The sequence below is a fragment of the Eurosta solidaginis genome, chromosome 5, assembly GCF_040869045.1.
Source record: "Eurosta solidaginis isolate ZX-2024a chromosome 5, ASM4086904v1, whole genome shotgun sequence".
NCBI lineage: Eukaryota > Metazoa > Arthropoda > Insecta > Diptera > Tephritidae > Eurosta > Eurosta solidaginis.
In genome coordinates, this window is record NC_090323.1 from 145,544,373 (window position 1) to 145,559,540 (window position 15,168).

The 15,168-nt window shown below is 36.5% G+C and overlaps 1 protein-coding gene across 3 annotated transcripts in view; it reads left to right on the top strand.

Moving 5' to 3' along the window:
• Tmep (Transmembrane endosomal protein) overlaps window positions 1-12,414 on the top strand; it is a 128,877-nt gene extending 116,463 nt beyond the window's left edge. For 2 of the 3 annotated variants that reach the window (XM_067790948.1, XM_067790949.1), the window contains one exon: window positions 11,567-12,414. In XM_067790948.1, coding sequence (XP_067647049.1) covers window positions 11,567-11,829 — 263 coding nt within the window. In that variant the 3' untranslated portion in view covers window positions 11,830-12,414. Of the gene's footprint in view, window positions 1-818; window positions 3,620-11,566 lie in introns of those variants that run through there. The other variant, XM_067790950.1, reaches the window with a different exon arrangement.
• The last annotated feature ends 2,754 nt before the right edge of the window (window positions 12,415-15,168 follow it).

The window sequence follows — 15,168 nt, forward strand, 5'->3', positions numbered from 1 at the left end:
AGGATCTACATGAGAAATGAAATGCTAACCAAATAGTTCCTGTTAAATCCCAACAGACATCTGATTGATGACCCAACACCGCCCAGGGGCTTAAGGAGTCATCTCCGTAAGCATTATGTGGAAAAACGCACCTGAGAACTCAGCCGTATGAAGCAAAAAAACACAAGCAGGTCCTCAGTGAACTCCACAAACAGGCGGCGGACCTTTATGCCAGGAATTGCCCGGTGAATCCATTACTTAAAGAACAATACCCAAAACTAGCAGAGGAGGAACGCACTCTTCCTAAGGAAACTAGCTGAACTTCAATCTGGCTACTGTGACAGGTTAAACTCTTACCTATCCAGAATCAACCCTGACATATAAAATGTGTATCCTGCTTGTAACGTGCCCCCGCATGACACCAACCATCTCTCATTATCGTCCACCCCTGTTGAAGCAGTAAGTTTCCTTGGACTCCCGTTAGACGATATTGATGACAATTTGTGATCGGTCACAAGATGGGGCGAAGCACTGCTACAATAACAACAACAACAATGAGAAATTCTGTTTGAAAATCGACGTGCCGTGCCAACACTTGCAGAGTGGCTTCCAAACAACTTAAACGTTCTTATTTATCACCTTTAGTTTTTTTGGTTACAGTTGCTTTAAAATAAATTAATGATTTACCAAAAATTAAAAATTTTATGTGGACCACCCAGTTTTTTTGATTTGTTGTTGGGTTTTGGTACATTTTCTATTTTCCTTTAGTTAAAAAACCAACTTTATTGCTTAGGTTTCTTCAAATTTGTTTGTTTCCTCTTTTATTCCTTTTTTTACAGAAGTTACTTCGTCTCAACGTTATGAAAAACTTTAAATTATATTTGCAAAAAATTATTGAGCCGTGCAGTGGACAAAAAATGTTGTGAGCGTTTGCAAGAAAGTGAAAAAAATGAATAGTACTTAAATTAATTAATACTACAATATAAAACGAAACAAAAATTGTATTCTAAAATGATTATTTTCATATTAGCACAGTTACGTTTTGACAGAATGCCTTTTCGAAGAGTATTTTCATACCAAAATTGCCTTATACGAAACACGCGTACATAAATACATATTTGTAAATCGCATAACTAGCTAGTAGTAACTATATAAAAGCAGCTATAGTTAATGAGCAGAAAAAAATATAAAAATATAAAAATTCGGTATAGCCTTTAAGTTTAAAAAAAAAAATTTAAATCTGATATTTATCGGTAGTACTGGAAGATTGCCTTAGCCTGGTCTGCCGGTCCGAAAATGCTTTATATTAGCAAGCGATTGAAGAGAAATTATTACAAGAATAATCTATCTAAGAATTTGGTTCAAAAACGACTTAATATACAGCCGGGAGCACGAAAATACAACAAACAAATTTAATATTTGATGAGGTTTTTTCTATTACTTATTTTCGTTAATTTAAGTAACAAATTTAAGAAAACTGTCCAAGCCAATTTCAGAACGTTTTTGAAAATTGTGAATAATTAATGCGCGTCTTCGAAATTGTAAAAATTTTGAAATGCTTGTGGAATTTTCGAATATTTTTGAAAACTTTTCTGAAATTGGTATGCATAGTTTTCGTTATAGAACTAAATTGAAATTCTTCTAAAATAAACGAAATGAAATAAAGGGCGAAATAATATCATAAAATATGATTTTAATTTGTGCTACAATTGTCGTGAACACAACTGTATATTCAATACATCAGATAAGATATGGCGGCAATCGAGATAGGATAATCTTCTCCAGTCAGCCGTCGATATTGTGAGAGAAGTACCATTAATGATTTCCATTTTATTTATATTAGATTGTATAAGCGCTGATTAGTTGAAGCATTGCGTTATTAGCTCTAAGAAGATATACATCTGCGCGTTTGAAAATAGCAACAAAAAGGATTTTCGAATTTTAATGGTTATTTTCTCCCTGTTATTTTCGTTATTTTAAAAAAGTTAATAAGTTACATAGCAGTAGATGTGTACCCTTTTTTCAAAAATTTTCCAAATTCGTAAACGTTTAAAAAAGGGAAATAATAATTTTAAAAATTAATGGGAATTTTGAAATGCTTCAAATTTGTACTTTGTTAAAAATGTTTGCTTCAATTTTAAATAAGACCTTCGTAATATTCTTGATGATTTTTAAAACTTTTTCGAAGTTTCGAAATTTTTTAAAAACGTTTTTGAAAGTAATTTTGTAGTTTTCGTTATACAATTTTCTAAAGTTATTTTATTTAATAAATGAAAGTAAAACAAAAGACGAGAAAACCTGATTAAGTTCGCAGATCATATATGCTGCTATTTTCTTACACGCAATTGTATATTAGCTGCTTTCTTTGAAAGTGGTGTAAGCTCACTTTTAGAATATGTTTGCGAAAGCAATTCTAGTATCATATCTCTACTAAAATTGCCATTAGTGCATCCACAAATACATCCTTTCAAAAACGCATTTCATTTATAGCATAACTGAAGGTATTTTGTATGAAACTAAATGAATTAGAAATCAGCTTAATATAAATCTTAATCTTAAATAATGAGAATTTTATTATATTGCTTTCTGTTGCTACAACCTGAATTTGATATTTTAAATTAATTATTTTTAATTCTTTTTTTAAAAATCTTTTTTGTGGTTCTACTATACGTTTTATAATAATTTTGCCTGTTTTTTACCTGCTAGTTATGTATTTTTATTGCATAATATTTTTATATCATATTTTAATATAATGTACATGTTATATTTTTCACATTAAGGAATGCTGAAATAAATTTAAAAAATTAAGTACTTGTGCGTATGATATTAGAAAATAATAATTGAAAGTTCTAGAACGTGCAAAAATATCTTTTTCCCTTCTGCACTTTTCGTGTTCGAAATTCGATTTTTTTCGTTTCGATTTCGATTTTTTTAACTGTTTTGGTTTTCGATTCAAGGTTCGATTCGAGCTCAGCTGGTTTTCGTTATTGATATTAGAGAACAATTGCAAAGTTTACAAATGGCGATGGTTACTAGGACATGTTTCTGAATTTAATTTTTCATCAGCTAGCTTCTCGGGAGCTGAGTATTGAACTCGAATCTCCAACATTCATACCAGTGTAAAGGCAAATGCCTTTAACCACTCAGCCATATGAATGCTCCGCTGCGCGCTTTGCAAAAAAGATTTTAATACGTTTACACCTTTTCCAGTTTAAGTTCAGAAAACTAAAATTCAAGTTCAGAAATCCTAAATAAAATCAGAAACTTACAATCCGGTTCAGAAGGTTACAATTCTAGTTCAAAAAATTAACACTCAAGTTGAGAATTTCCGATTTAAATTTAGAAAGTCAAAATACAAGTTCAGAAATTTGCAATTCAAGTTCAGAAAATTACAATTTAAATTCAGAAACTCGAATTTAAATTCAGAAATTTACAATCCAAGTTCAGAAAATTACAATTTAAATTCAGAAAATTACAATTCAAATTTGGCGTTTAAAGATGTGACAGTTGCTTTGATGGATTTAAAATTATTTTTGTTTTTTTAAGGATGAATGTTTATGATCAAAATTACATATCAAAAAGTATTTAATATATAATAACAAAAATACTATGTAGTTTTTTTAGGAAGTTTTAAATAAAATGTGTGCTTAAGGCAGAAGGCGTTTTAATTGAATATGTTTCCTTTTTAATTTTAAGTTGTTTTGTTAGGTTTTCGATTTTCATCAGTTCGAGTTTTGGAGGATTATTTTTCTTGTTACAACAAGCTTATCATTCATTTCAATTTTGCCTAAACTGATGCCAATTGGAATATCAAGTCTTCCCCCACCTATTATTTGGAACTCGGCTCTTCTCCTTCATCAGTTGCGAAATTCGTGTGCGGACATGTATACTTCCTGGGCCAAGGTTTTGTTATTGATTCCCATAACAGGAATTGGTCAGCGAAGCCTATTGTATGGGGGTATGTAGTGTCCTTTGCCTAACATATTGAAAGTCCGAGTATCATAGCAATAATTAAAGTGTTTTCCAAAACGGGGGGGGGGGGGGGGGGCAGAGATTTCGTTAACCGTTATAGGCTATTTCTGCCGTGGTACCAGTGATATCCTTTGGAGTCGCTCAAATTATTACATATAATATTTCTGGGTAAACATTTTTTTATACCTGCTGCATGTTCCTTTTTCGCTTTTAAGCTGGCCGCATAGAAAATTTACTTTAATATATTAAAGCAAAGAGTTTTGCTGTGAACTAAAGTGTAGGCAGCCTGAAAGTATGTGATAATTTATGATGGTTGCAAATCTAGGCAAAATGATCCCCGTAGCAAAGAGGATAAATATAATTAGAGACGTCAGTCGTTACTTGTAGCCATTTGCTAAATAATGTTTTCTTCGAGGTAGTCGCTGGTTTTTTTTGGGCGAGATGTGCATAAAATGTCTTTTATACATTTTCGTCGGGTATTTGTGTTTATTTTTCCGACTGTATTTAATTAATTAATTAATTCTCTTTCCAAAAATCATAAATGCGAGAGAATTAAAAATGTTACTCTTAGAAAACATTAGGCATACATTTTTTTAATTTTCAGCGAGTTACTCGCCACTCGTAGCAGACTGGTGGCTCTTATTATATTTATCCTCTTTGCCCGTAACCCTGCAGGTCTGCCAATAGGTATTAGAATTCTTTTACCCGTTGTAGTGGCTGCAACTCCCACACTTTTAACATTGGCATATCATTGGAGGTTACATCCTGCCACACGTAGCAAACTAAAGGCCTTGGGAAATATCACACCCTTGCCCCTATGTTCCGTACCACACACTGCAAATATTGGGATATACTTTTTCTCAACATACCCAACATTGTAAACTAAACGCAACCGAATAAACCGCTTGTCGAATTGAGTATCTTGCCATTGCTAGAACAACCAGATTCTAACGCGACCTGCTACTATATTATAGTAAACAAAATTGGTTACATATCTTCGGCTGAATCCGGTACTTTCTAATACTAGCCGCGCTTGATATTAGCCCGAACTACGAACTTGCGGTCTGAAAATTCTAAGCTCTTTTACTCGCTGGTGCTTGTTTGCGAAGACCCTCTATCTCAGCGAAAATGTAACGAATTTAGTTCAATATAGGCAGCAAGCTCAATATGGAGGATCGAGTGAAGAAACCTTCCATGGCACTGCAATACAGTCACTGTGCTGGAGTTAACGTGGGGTTTATCGACCTCTCCCTCATTGGCTAATTACAGAGATTGTGAAGCCTGTCCCGCATAACGGAGGCCTTCTTTGGTAGGAAGCCACTCAAAAAACGCGTATTAAGGAACTACAGAGCGTATGCAGACTATCAATGATGAGTTTAACGTGGGCATTGGATATTCAACGGGCTGCAGCACTTTTTGCAATTCTGTACATTGCACCTATAGACCTAGTGGTAGAGGCTTACGCCGATCACTTTATCGGCGGCGGCGGCGTGGGCGGCGCGCCGGCGTATGCCGGTATTCTAACTTTAAAAAGCTTGATTTTTCTATTTAAAAAATAATATTTAGAAAAGGGTTTGTTCGTATGTATTTAAGGAAATCAACGTGCTGGCCATTTCGGAAAGATTCGGGGGTTTTGCCTCAAGATCTCGCAGACCGTTCAAAATTTTTCAGGAGTAGCTCCTTGTGGAAGGGATTGTCCCTCGTTCACTTATTCCAGAGAGGCTTCGAACCTAACGCCGGAAATAGAGATACAAAAAATAGTCACACTTTTGTCTGTATATCTCGTGCAAAGCGTAGTTTCACCTAGGGTTAACTCCTAATAATCGTCGCGAACACAATTTCTTTAAATTATTTGTGGGTCCTTGGCGGTCACGCACAAAGGCGACTTACGGTTGGTATTAACGCCTCCTGACCCTCACACCATATGCCAGCACAGAAACTATAGGACTGCGACTTCGAACTTATACCTTCGACGACGTCATTTTCCTAGAAGCTCTAGGCGTAGCTCCGAAGACTATCCAACGGATGCTTTTGTCGCGCTATGCTGCCGAGCTACACCAGAGAAAAACCTTGAAACGTTAGGGAGTGACTATTCGGCCAAGGACGCCGCCCTCGAAATCGTAAGCAGTCTTAAGTGAATGTCATTGCGTAATTGGTGAAAATCGTATAATCCTCGGCGCATCTACGTGATTAAAATTTTACAAGGACCCGGAATAAAATTTTTAAAATGTGGACCAAAGTTTGCAGACGTTTGTGTTCACAACATTGATTTCAATAGTCTTCGTTAAATCAAAACGATATTTTAGAATGAAAGTCGGCCGGTTTTAAGTTGAAGGATGTTAACTGCTGTTTTCTGGCCTTATGATATAAGGGCTCATTATGGATGACCGCGTAGCTTCAGTTTTCAGACTAGTTCGACTGTCCACTACTTTAGGGTAGTAGCAAACACGGTCATTAGTTCGACTGTCTTGGGATAGCTTTTGCTTCACCACTTTGAGTGTTCAGGCGAAGGACAATGCCTAACCTGGTAAATATATGTGCCTACGTATTCACATTTGTAAAAGGAGCCGTAACGTGTAGGTGACATTTAAACTTGGTTGATCTACATATATATATAAAATAGGATGTATGTATGTATGTATGTATATTTGTATGTTTGTATGTTTGTATAAGGCTAATGGACTCCGAAACTACCACACCGATTTTATTCAAATTTTCAGGATAACTTAGTAGAAACCCGTAGAGTGTTTGTGAAAAGTGTTTTTCCCGGGAAGTGGACCAGGGACCGATTTATTCTAAACTATCGTATATATGGCTCGATTTGCCTGAAATTTGGTACGTAGGTAGCGTTATATCTAGAATAAAATGGCGGATAATTTTTCTTCCGGGAAGTGGACCAGGATACATATTGGTGACTAGGGTCTCGAGATATAGGACAAAAAGTCGACCCGGGCACCCCTAGAATGTGTTTATACAATATGGATATCAAATGAAAGCTGCTGATGAGTGCTTTAGTACAGGGCAGTTTTCATACCTATTGGTGACTAGGGTCTCGGGTTATAGGGCAAAACGTGGACCCGGGTACCCCTAGAATGTGTTTATACAATATGGATATCAAATGAAAGCTGTTGATGAGTGATTTAGTACAGGGTAGTTTTCATACCTATTGGTGACTAGGGTCTCGAGATATAAGCCAAAACGTGGCCCCGGCCCCCCTAGAATGAGTTTATACAATATGGATATCAAATGAAAGCTGCTGATGAGTGCCTTAGTACAGGGTAGTTTTCATACCTATTGGTGACTAGGGTCTCGAGATATAGGCCAAAACGTGGACCCGGGCACCCCTAGAATGTGTTTATATAATATGGATATCAAATGAAAGCTGTTGACGAGTGCTTTAGTACAGGGTAGTTTTCATACCTATTGGTGACTAGGGTCTCGAGATATATGCCAAAACGTGGACCCGGGCACGCCTAGAATGTCTTTATACAATTTGGATATCAAATGAAAGCTGTTGATGAGTGCTTTAGTACAGGGTAGTTTTCATACATATCGGTGACTAGGGTCTCGAGATATAGGCCAAAACGTGGACCCGGGCACCCCTAGAATGTGTTTATACAATATGGATATCAAATGAAAGCTGTTAATGAGTGCTTTAGTACAGGGTAGTTTTCATACCTATTGGTGACTAGGGTCTCAAGATACAGGCCAAAACGTGAACCCGGGCACCCCTAGAATGTGTTTATACAATATGGATATCAAATGAAAGCTGTTGATGAGTGCTTTAGTACAGGGTAGTTTTCATACCTATCGGTGACTAGGGTCGCGAGATATAGGCCAAAACGTGGACCCGGGCACCTCCTAGAATGTGTTTATACAATATAGATATCAAATGAAAGCTGTTGATGAGTGCTTTAGTACAGGGTAGTTTTCATACCTATTGGTGACTAGGATCTCGAGATATAGGCCAAAACGTGGATCAGGGTAACACTAGGATGCGTTTTTACATTATGGATATTAAATTGAAGCTGTTGGTGTGTGCTTTTTTATACCGCTGGGTGTCTTGGGTCTCGAGATATAGGCCAAAACGTGGACCCGGATACCCCGAGAAAATGTTTATACAACATGGATATCAAATGAAAACTGTTGATGAGTGCTTTACTACAGGGTAGTTTTCATTCCTAGGGTCTTCATGACTATGGTCTCGAGATATTGGCCAAAACATGGACCCGGATACCCCTAGAATGTGTGTGTATTTTGGATATCAAATGAAAGCTGTTGCTGAGAGATTTTAAGTAATTTTCATTGTGATATTGGCGGCCACCGTGGTGTGATGGTAGCGTGCTCCGCCTATCACACCGTATGCCCTGGGTTCAACTCCCGGGCAAAGCAACATCAAAATTTTAGAAATAAGATTTTTCAATTAGAAGAAATTTTTCTAAGCGGGGTCGCCCCTCGGCAGTGTCTGGCAAGCGCTCCGATTGTATTTCTGCCATGAAAAGCTCTCAGTGAAAACTCATCTGCCTTGCAGATGCCGTTCGGAGTCGGCATAAAACATGTAGGTCCCGTCCGGCCAATTTGTAGGGAAAAATCAAGAGGAGCACGACGCAAATTGGAAGAGAAGCTCGGCCTTAGATCTCTTCGGAGGTTATCGCGCCTTACATTTATTTTTTATTTATTTTAATAATACCCACATACCTATTTACATACGTCCTATTCGATTTGCCTGAAATTTGGTATATAAATTTGCCTATATTAGTATTACGATGCTTTTTTCCGGGAAGTAGACCAGAGAGGGACTGGGACTGGGATTAGGACTGGGACTGAGACTGAGACTCGGAGTGGACTGGGACTGAGACTCGGAATGGGACTGGAACAAAATACATACCACCCTCTGTGACTGGCAATAAGATATGAAGAAGAATGAGAAAAACTTGAGAGAAGAGAAAAGAGAGAAGGAGTTTGAGAAAGAGATAGAATGAGGCGAAGATGGAGATAGATGAAGCGAAAAATACGGAGGGAGGAGTGGATACAAAGATTAGGAAAGCTCATTAAAATGTATGTAGATATACCAAATTTAGGACAGAGCAACGTCTGCCGGGTCTGCTAGTAGGCTATAATCAACGTGATTCACTCCAAGGGACTAGTTTAAGATAGGGCCGCCAACTTTAGGAAATGTCAAACCGGGAGACTTGGGTGTTGAATGATGAAGTGTGAAAATCAAAATTAAGATTTCAGACGCTAATTGAAAGTTTCGCAAATAAACAACAGATGTTTGAATGTAAGCCCAAGTGATTTTCAAACCCTTCTCATAAGAATCGCTTATTCTTTCAGCCAATCGCAATATAAAATTTAAAAAAAAAAATCGGCACCTTTTTGGGTATTTTGCTGTTTTTTTTAACAACTTGAGAACAATTTGAAAACATGTTCATTTTATTTGAATTCATTGTTCATTATTAATTTTTTATAATTTTATAATTTTTTAAAAATATGCAAAGTGAGCATATAAATTTATTATATAACTTTTCTCTTAGTGTTTTGTTTTAATTACTTGGTGAAATGGGTGATGTAAAGTCCGTGTTAAGCTGACATCGAAAACGCCTGTTTTTTTTTTAAACTTTTGAACAGTTAGAAAGAGTTAAATTTCGCAATTAGTTTCTTATAACTGGCAGTGATGCGCATCCGTTGATAGTACTTTCGACCATATTCGACCAACTTTCGACATGAACAATAAATGGCCTAAACAGTCTTAAACGAGTAGAAAATATAGTAACGCGCCGGACGCCGCCGCCGCGCCGATATTTTTGACAGTCGGCGGCGGCGTGCGAAAAACGACCAAAATCGGCGGCGTATATCCCTACCTAGTGGCCAAAAACACAGAGCTAACAAATGCAACGAGAATCAATGTCTCGAGGTAGCGCGAGCACAGGGGGTATGACCATAATACCATAGCTTCATCTAAAATTGGGCCGACCCGACCCTGTACCTGCGCTTCGATGGGAATTCTAAATCCGCAATAAAAGTGGGAGGATAGCGCAAAGATCCCGTAATGCTGGAAAATCCGATACACGTGTACAGTGGCGTATCCAGGATTTTGCCAAGAGGGATGAGCAATAATTTATTTTAAGTTAAATAGAAATTTAGACACACAGTAACTAGGTTTACCATCTGTGTGTATTTCTTTATAAATAAGCAATACTTACCGTCATATACATTTATACATGCATATACTTATGCAAAATCGTTTACTTCAAGGGAAATACTTGGATTATTTCAATTAAATTGTGTTATTATTCATTTATTTCAATAAAATTGAAAAGCTTTATTTAAAACTTTAATTCTGTTTGTTATAAAACGAAATTTAGTCTTTGCTCCTTAACACTCAATCTCTTGATCTTTTTTTGCTTAAATCACGTGCACTCTTGATTTAAAATATTTGAAAATTGTTGAAGTGATTATATCGTTGGTTCCATTGAAGAAGAATATCTCAGTTCAAATTGCGTCGAAGACTATCTCAGTTCGTTTTGTGGTTTAAAAAATAACATCTTTCGCTTGTTTGCTAATTTTGTATTATTTAGTTTAATTTTCCTTATTTTTGTATTATTTTATTTTGTTTATTTTCGTGTTAATTACTTAGGGTTTTTTTAATTAATTTTATAAATAAAAATAAATAAAATAAGATAAAGTAAATAAAAGTAAAATAATACAAAAATAAGTAAAATTAAACAAAAAATACAAAATTAGCAAACAAGTGAAAGGTGTCAGTTTTTCATAAATCAAAACGAACTGACAAAATTAAACATTAATATTACCTTCCCACGTACGTACTTATTAGAGATTTTGATTTTCTCTTGTATTTTCTTGCTAAATCAGAAGAAAAAGTGATAATTTTAATATAAATTACGAAGTAAAATAAGAAGTTGAGTGACGAAGGGGGGGATCTATCTTCATGGTTACAAATCAGGCCTCGTCAATGAAAGCTGATGTAAGAAGTGCAAGTTTCATAAGACAACGATTAAGCACATTTAAGACCTAATCTGTTTGGAGCGACCCAGCTTTCATACCTAAAAGCTGCTGTTGACTTTTGGTAAGAGTATGGACGCATTCAGTCTATGTGTGAGACCTTTACAGACCGGTCAATTAACCTAACCTAACGGATTCCCTTGGTGTTACCAATTAGTGCCAGTTACCATCGCGAAGAGGCGACTGGCGCGGCTTGTTGGACAGCCATAACTGTTTAAAATGCTAAGCGTAAATAAAGTAAGAAACCTAATGGATTCGTCTCACAACTTTCATTTATTAAGAAGACGCACTTGATCTACATAGACTGAAAAACCCTCTATTTGAAGATTTACTTATTTTAGCTGTAATTTTATTTGATATTTTTATTATTTTTAATCTTGAGTTCCAGCAAATTAACTTTTTATAATAAAATTTATTTCCAAGTCGTACAGCATGAAGCTTAAAAGATCGGCTTATAAATGTGATTTCTCGCCCATCATTAATAGTTGTTGTGTGTTGTACCGTTACCCAACATTTGCATCATTTTTTTTCTTCCTCCTATTTTATTTTTTTTTTAACTCTACCGAGCATGTTGTATTTTAATTTAATTTAGGTGGAAAGAATTCACGTGGCACAAGAGTCTCTTCTTACGATCCAGATGAGCCGAGCGCTGCTCAACATGGCAGCAGCACAACCAATAATGGCCAAGTGAGCAGTACAGGTACACCAGGTGGCGCTAGTATGGCTGGTTGCGTGGCTTCGAAAACTTTGGGCAATCAACGGAAATTTATGCCAGGTGGTCAGCGAGTAGCCACAATAAGTCAAAATTACAATGAGAAAACTATGCTGCTGAGCAGCGATGATGAATACCAGTAGAGATGAGTGTACTGCAGTGTGCTGTGGTGGTGCAAAGTTAATGCGTAACAGAACTAATCAAAAGTGAGCCGCCCAAAAAAACAAATAGCACTTTTTAAATACAATAAATTAACACACACTAATATTATGCTGAAGAAAATATGTAGTGCTTATTGTTTCTATTGTTGTTTTTTATATTGAACGAGTGTTGGCATTTTTGATTGAATATCGTCGGCTATGTGGAAGTTCACGTTATCTCTGTGGTCAATTCAAAAACAGCTTATCCAAGCAGCTGATTAAAGAAAACCTTATCTCAGAATTTTCGTCACAATAAGGCGTAATCTCACGTTTGGTTATGCCAACATTAAAAAATTCTAAAATGGCGCGTTCTTAAATCGAAGCATGAATTATGGCGTTTTTGAACAAAGTTCGTTTTTCAAAAGTAGAGTGCGTTTTCAATCATGCAGCGCAGATAAGGTGATGCCTCATCAGCCGTCGCTATGTACATATTTTCATTTGCGTTTCAGTTTGTTTTCTATATCGTTGTTAAGTTTTATATTTATAAATATACAATTTTTTAAAATAAAAAATATTACAACTTTTTAATTCATTTTTTTTTTTTAATTTTTGTACTCGAATGTTTCATTCAAATCTGGCTATGTTAAATTTTGAAACTGTGAAAAGAACATTTTTTGAAATAAAAAAAAATTCAAACTTTTTAATTTGCTTAAATCTTTTTTTTATCAAATTCAGAAAAATTTTAAATTTATGTTTGTTTCGTTTTATTTTTATAAAGAGACAATTTTTTGAAACAAAATAAATTTATATTTTTAATTTGTTTAAATTCTGTAAATTTTTTTACAAATATGTATTTTTTGTTAAATTTTTTTTATAAATTTGATAATGTAATTTTTGTCTAGCTTTATATTTATAACACGCAACCAACAAAAAGGGGACAGGTTCGAAAATTTAAAGTTAAATTTTTCCTTTTATTTTTAACTTAAAAAGTAATTTTTTCAAATGTAGTATGAGTACAAAAAATTAGATTTAGCATTAAAAACGAGAGGCAATTAAAGGGTTTATTACACTGTATGACAAAATGGGACGAATACAAAATAATAAATTTCGGTATAGCACTAATGAAAGTGAAGGAGCTCTATAAAATTTGGTCCTACGCATGTTTCTTTCTAAATGTACTTTTTTACAGTGTACAGCTAATAGTTAACATCTACTCCGATAGTCAAGCGGCTATCAAGGCCTTGAGTTCAACTATAGTGCGATTGAGAGTGGTCTGGCAGTGCCTGCCCTGGCTTGCGATTGCATCGAATTATTTTATGATTAAGACTATCTGGGTCTTGGGCTATAGTGATATCCCGGGCAACTGTCAAGCGGATCTCTTAAATATGGATGCAGGGATTCCGCTTGGCCACCTGTGGTGTGCTACTGTATAGATGTGCCTCGAGTCAGCTCAGCAAGCGTTGGGTGGATACCACCCTTGTGCAGGGTAGCAAGATCCTTCTGGCCGGAAGTGTTTTGCAGGAGGTCTGCCGAGATGATTGAGTCCACTAAGGCTTATATATCAATGGCCATTGGGGTTTTGACAGGACACTGTTCAATGGAAATCCATGCAGCTGTACGGAGGATGATGAGGTGAAATTATCGCGTCACTTTATGCTTGATTGCCCAGCTTTTGCCCGAGCTAAGCGAAAGTATTTTGGTCGCGACTCACTTGGATCTCCGGAGGATTTATCCAAGATTGAGTTAGGTCTTATTACCAACTAGGTCCAGATGGGATATTCTCTGCATTAAACTGAACCATGTTCCAAACTCTTGGAGAACGGCTCGAGCCGTTTTAGTGCCAAATTAATAAACTGCATCCGAAGGATTACAGGTAACTATCTAAGATGGTCATGAATATCGAAAATGCTCTGAAATATTATAAAAAGGGAAAAGGTGTCTTTCAGGAACATTGTCTTTCAGCAATGCCTTCAAGCGAGCAAAAAGCACAGTTTCCAACTCGTTCTACAAACTGGGTCGGCTGCATGCCAAACTGCTTGAAGATTTCTTCGATAGGGTGTTTATTTGAGTGCACGAAATCAGTACACAGAGCCAAGTTACCGGGTGGGTTGGCCCCAGCCGGTTAGGGCTTAGAATATACCCGCGGAAGGTATGCCTGTCGTAAGAGGCGATTAAAATACCGGATTCAAGGGGTTTATGTAGCGCAGCCCTTTCAGGTTGCCAGCGCAATACATAGCTTCTCCAAACCCAATTGTCAACCTCACCTATCCGTGGCGAATCCTGTTCCATTAACAGCCGAGGTTCTGGCGACCTCGAACTTCTCATGGATCTAGGGGGGTGAGAGGGCGGGATGGCCTAGAAGGCCGCATGTGGTCATAACAAATCGTTCCCGAGATGGTCGGGCTTGGTACCGGAACGTACCGGATCTGTTTCCGGCAAAGGACCATGAACTCGATAACAGACCCCAAGGCCTTCGGGGAGTGTCCTTATCGCTACAACAACAACCGGGTGAGTTATTGTGACCTTATATGCGGACGTTGGTCATCAATGAACTGCTAAGTTGCCTCGACGGGGGACAAATCAAACTCACGGTATATGCATTTGAAGTTTCAGTGGCGAATGACAGATCAGTTTCTTCGTGATGTACAAGCCTGGGCATGCTGGATACAATTTATACAACTTTTAACGTGAAGGTATAGTACAATCTGATGTCGCGTTAGTCACCAACGGATAGAATATAGAAAATATATGATGCCAAATTGGACTAGGCCTGAGCTGGGAGGGGTTAATCTACACGAGAAAACAACAAATAACTAGAAGTCATACTAGAGAGTAAATTGTTTTGGAAAATCCATTGAAGGAGACAACATACGATGCATATATCGTTAGCTTAATGTGAAAATGTGCTAAGTCACTTTTTTTGAAAAATTTTATTTTAATGCAGTTTTAAAACTGAATTCAAAATACATCGATCACAAGAAAAAAATATTTTAATTTTTAATTTTTACGTGCAGTTTGCAATGATGTGTAAATGTGCTAAGTCGTCAACTGTTAAAAAAAAATGTGCTAAGTCAACCAGTCAATAATATCAATCTAAATTACTAGTCATTTCTTTGTGCGCGCATTGTATTTACTTATTTAATTCATTCAGTCTAAAAGTACATGCTTTGTTGTTGTTGTATTAACGATAAAGACATTCCCCGAAGTCTTTGGGTTGATGGTTCTTTGCCACATATAGATCCGGTACGTTCCGGTAACAAAGCACTATTAAGGTACTAGTCCGACCATCTCGGGAACGATTTATATGACCACATTAAATCTTCTAGGCCATCCCGTCCTCCC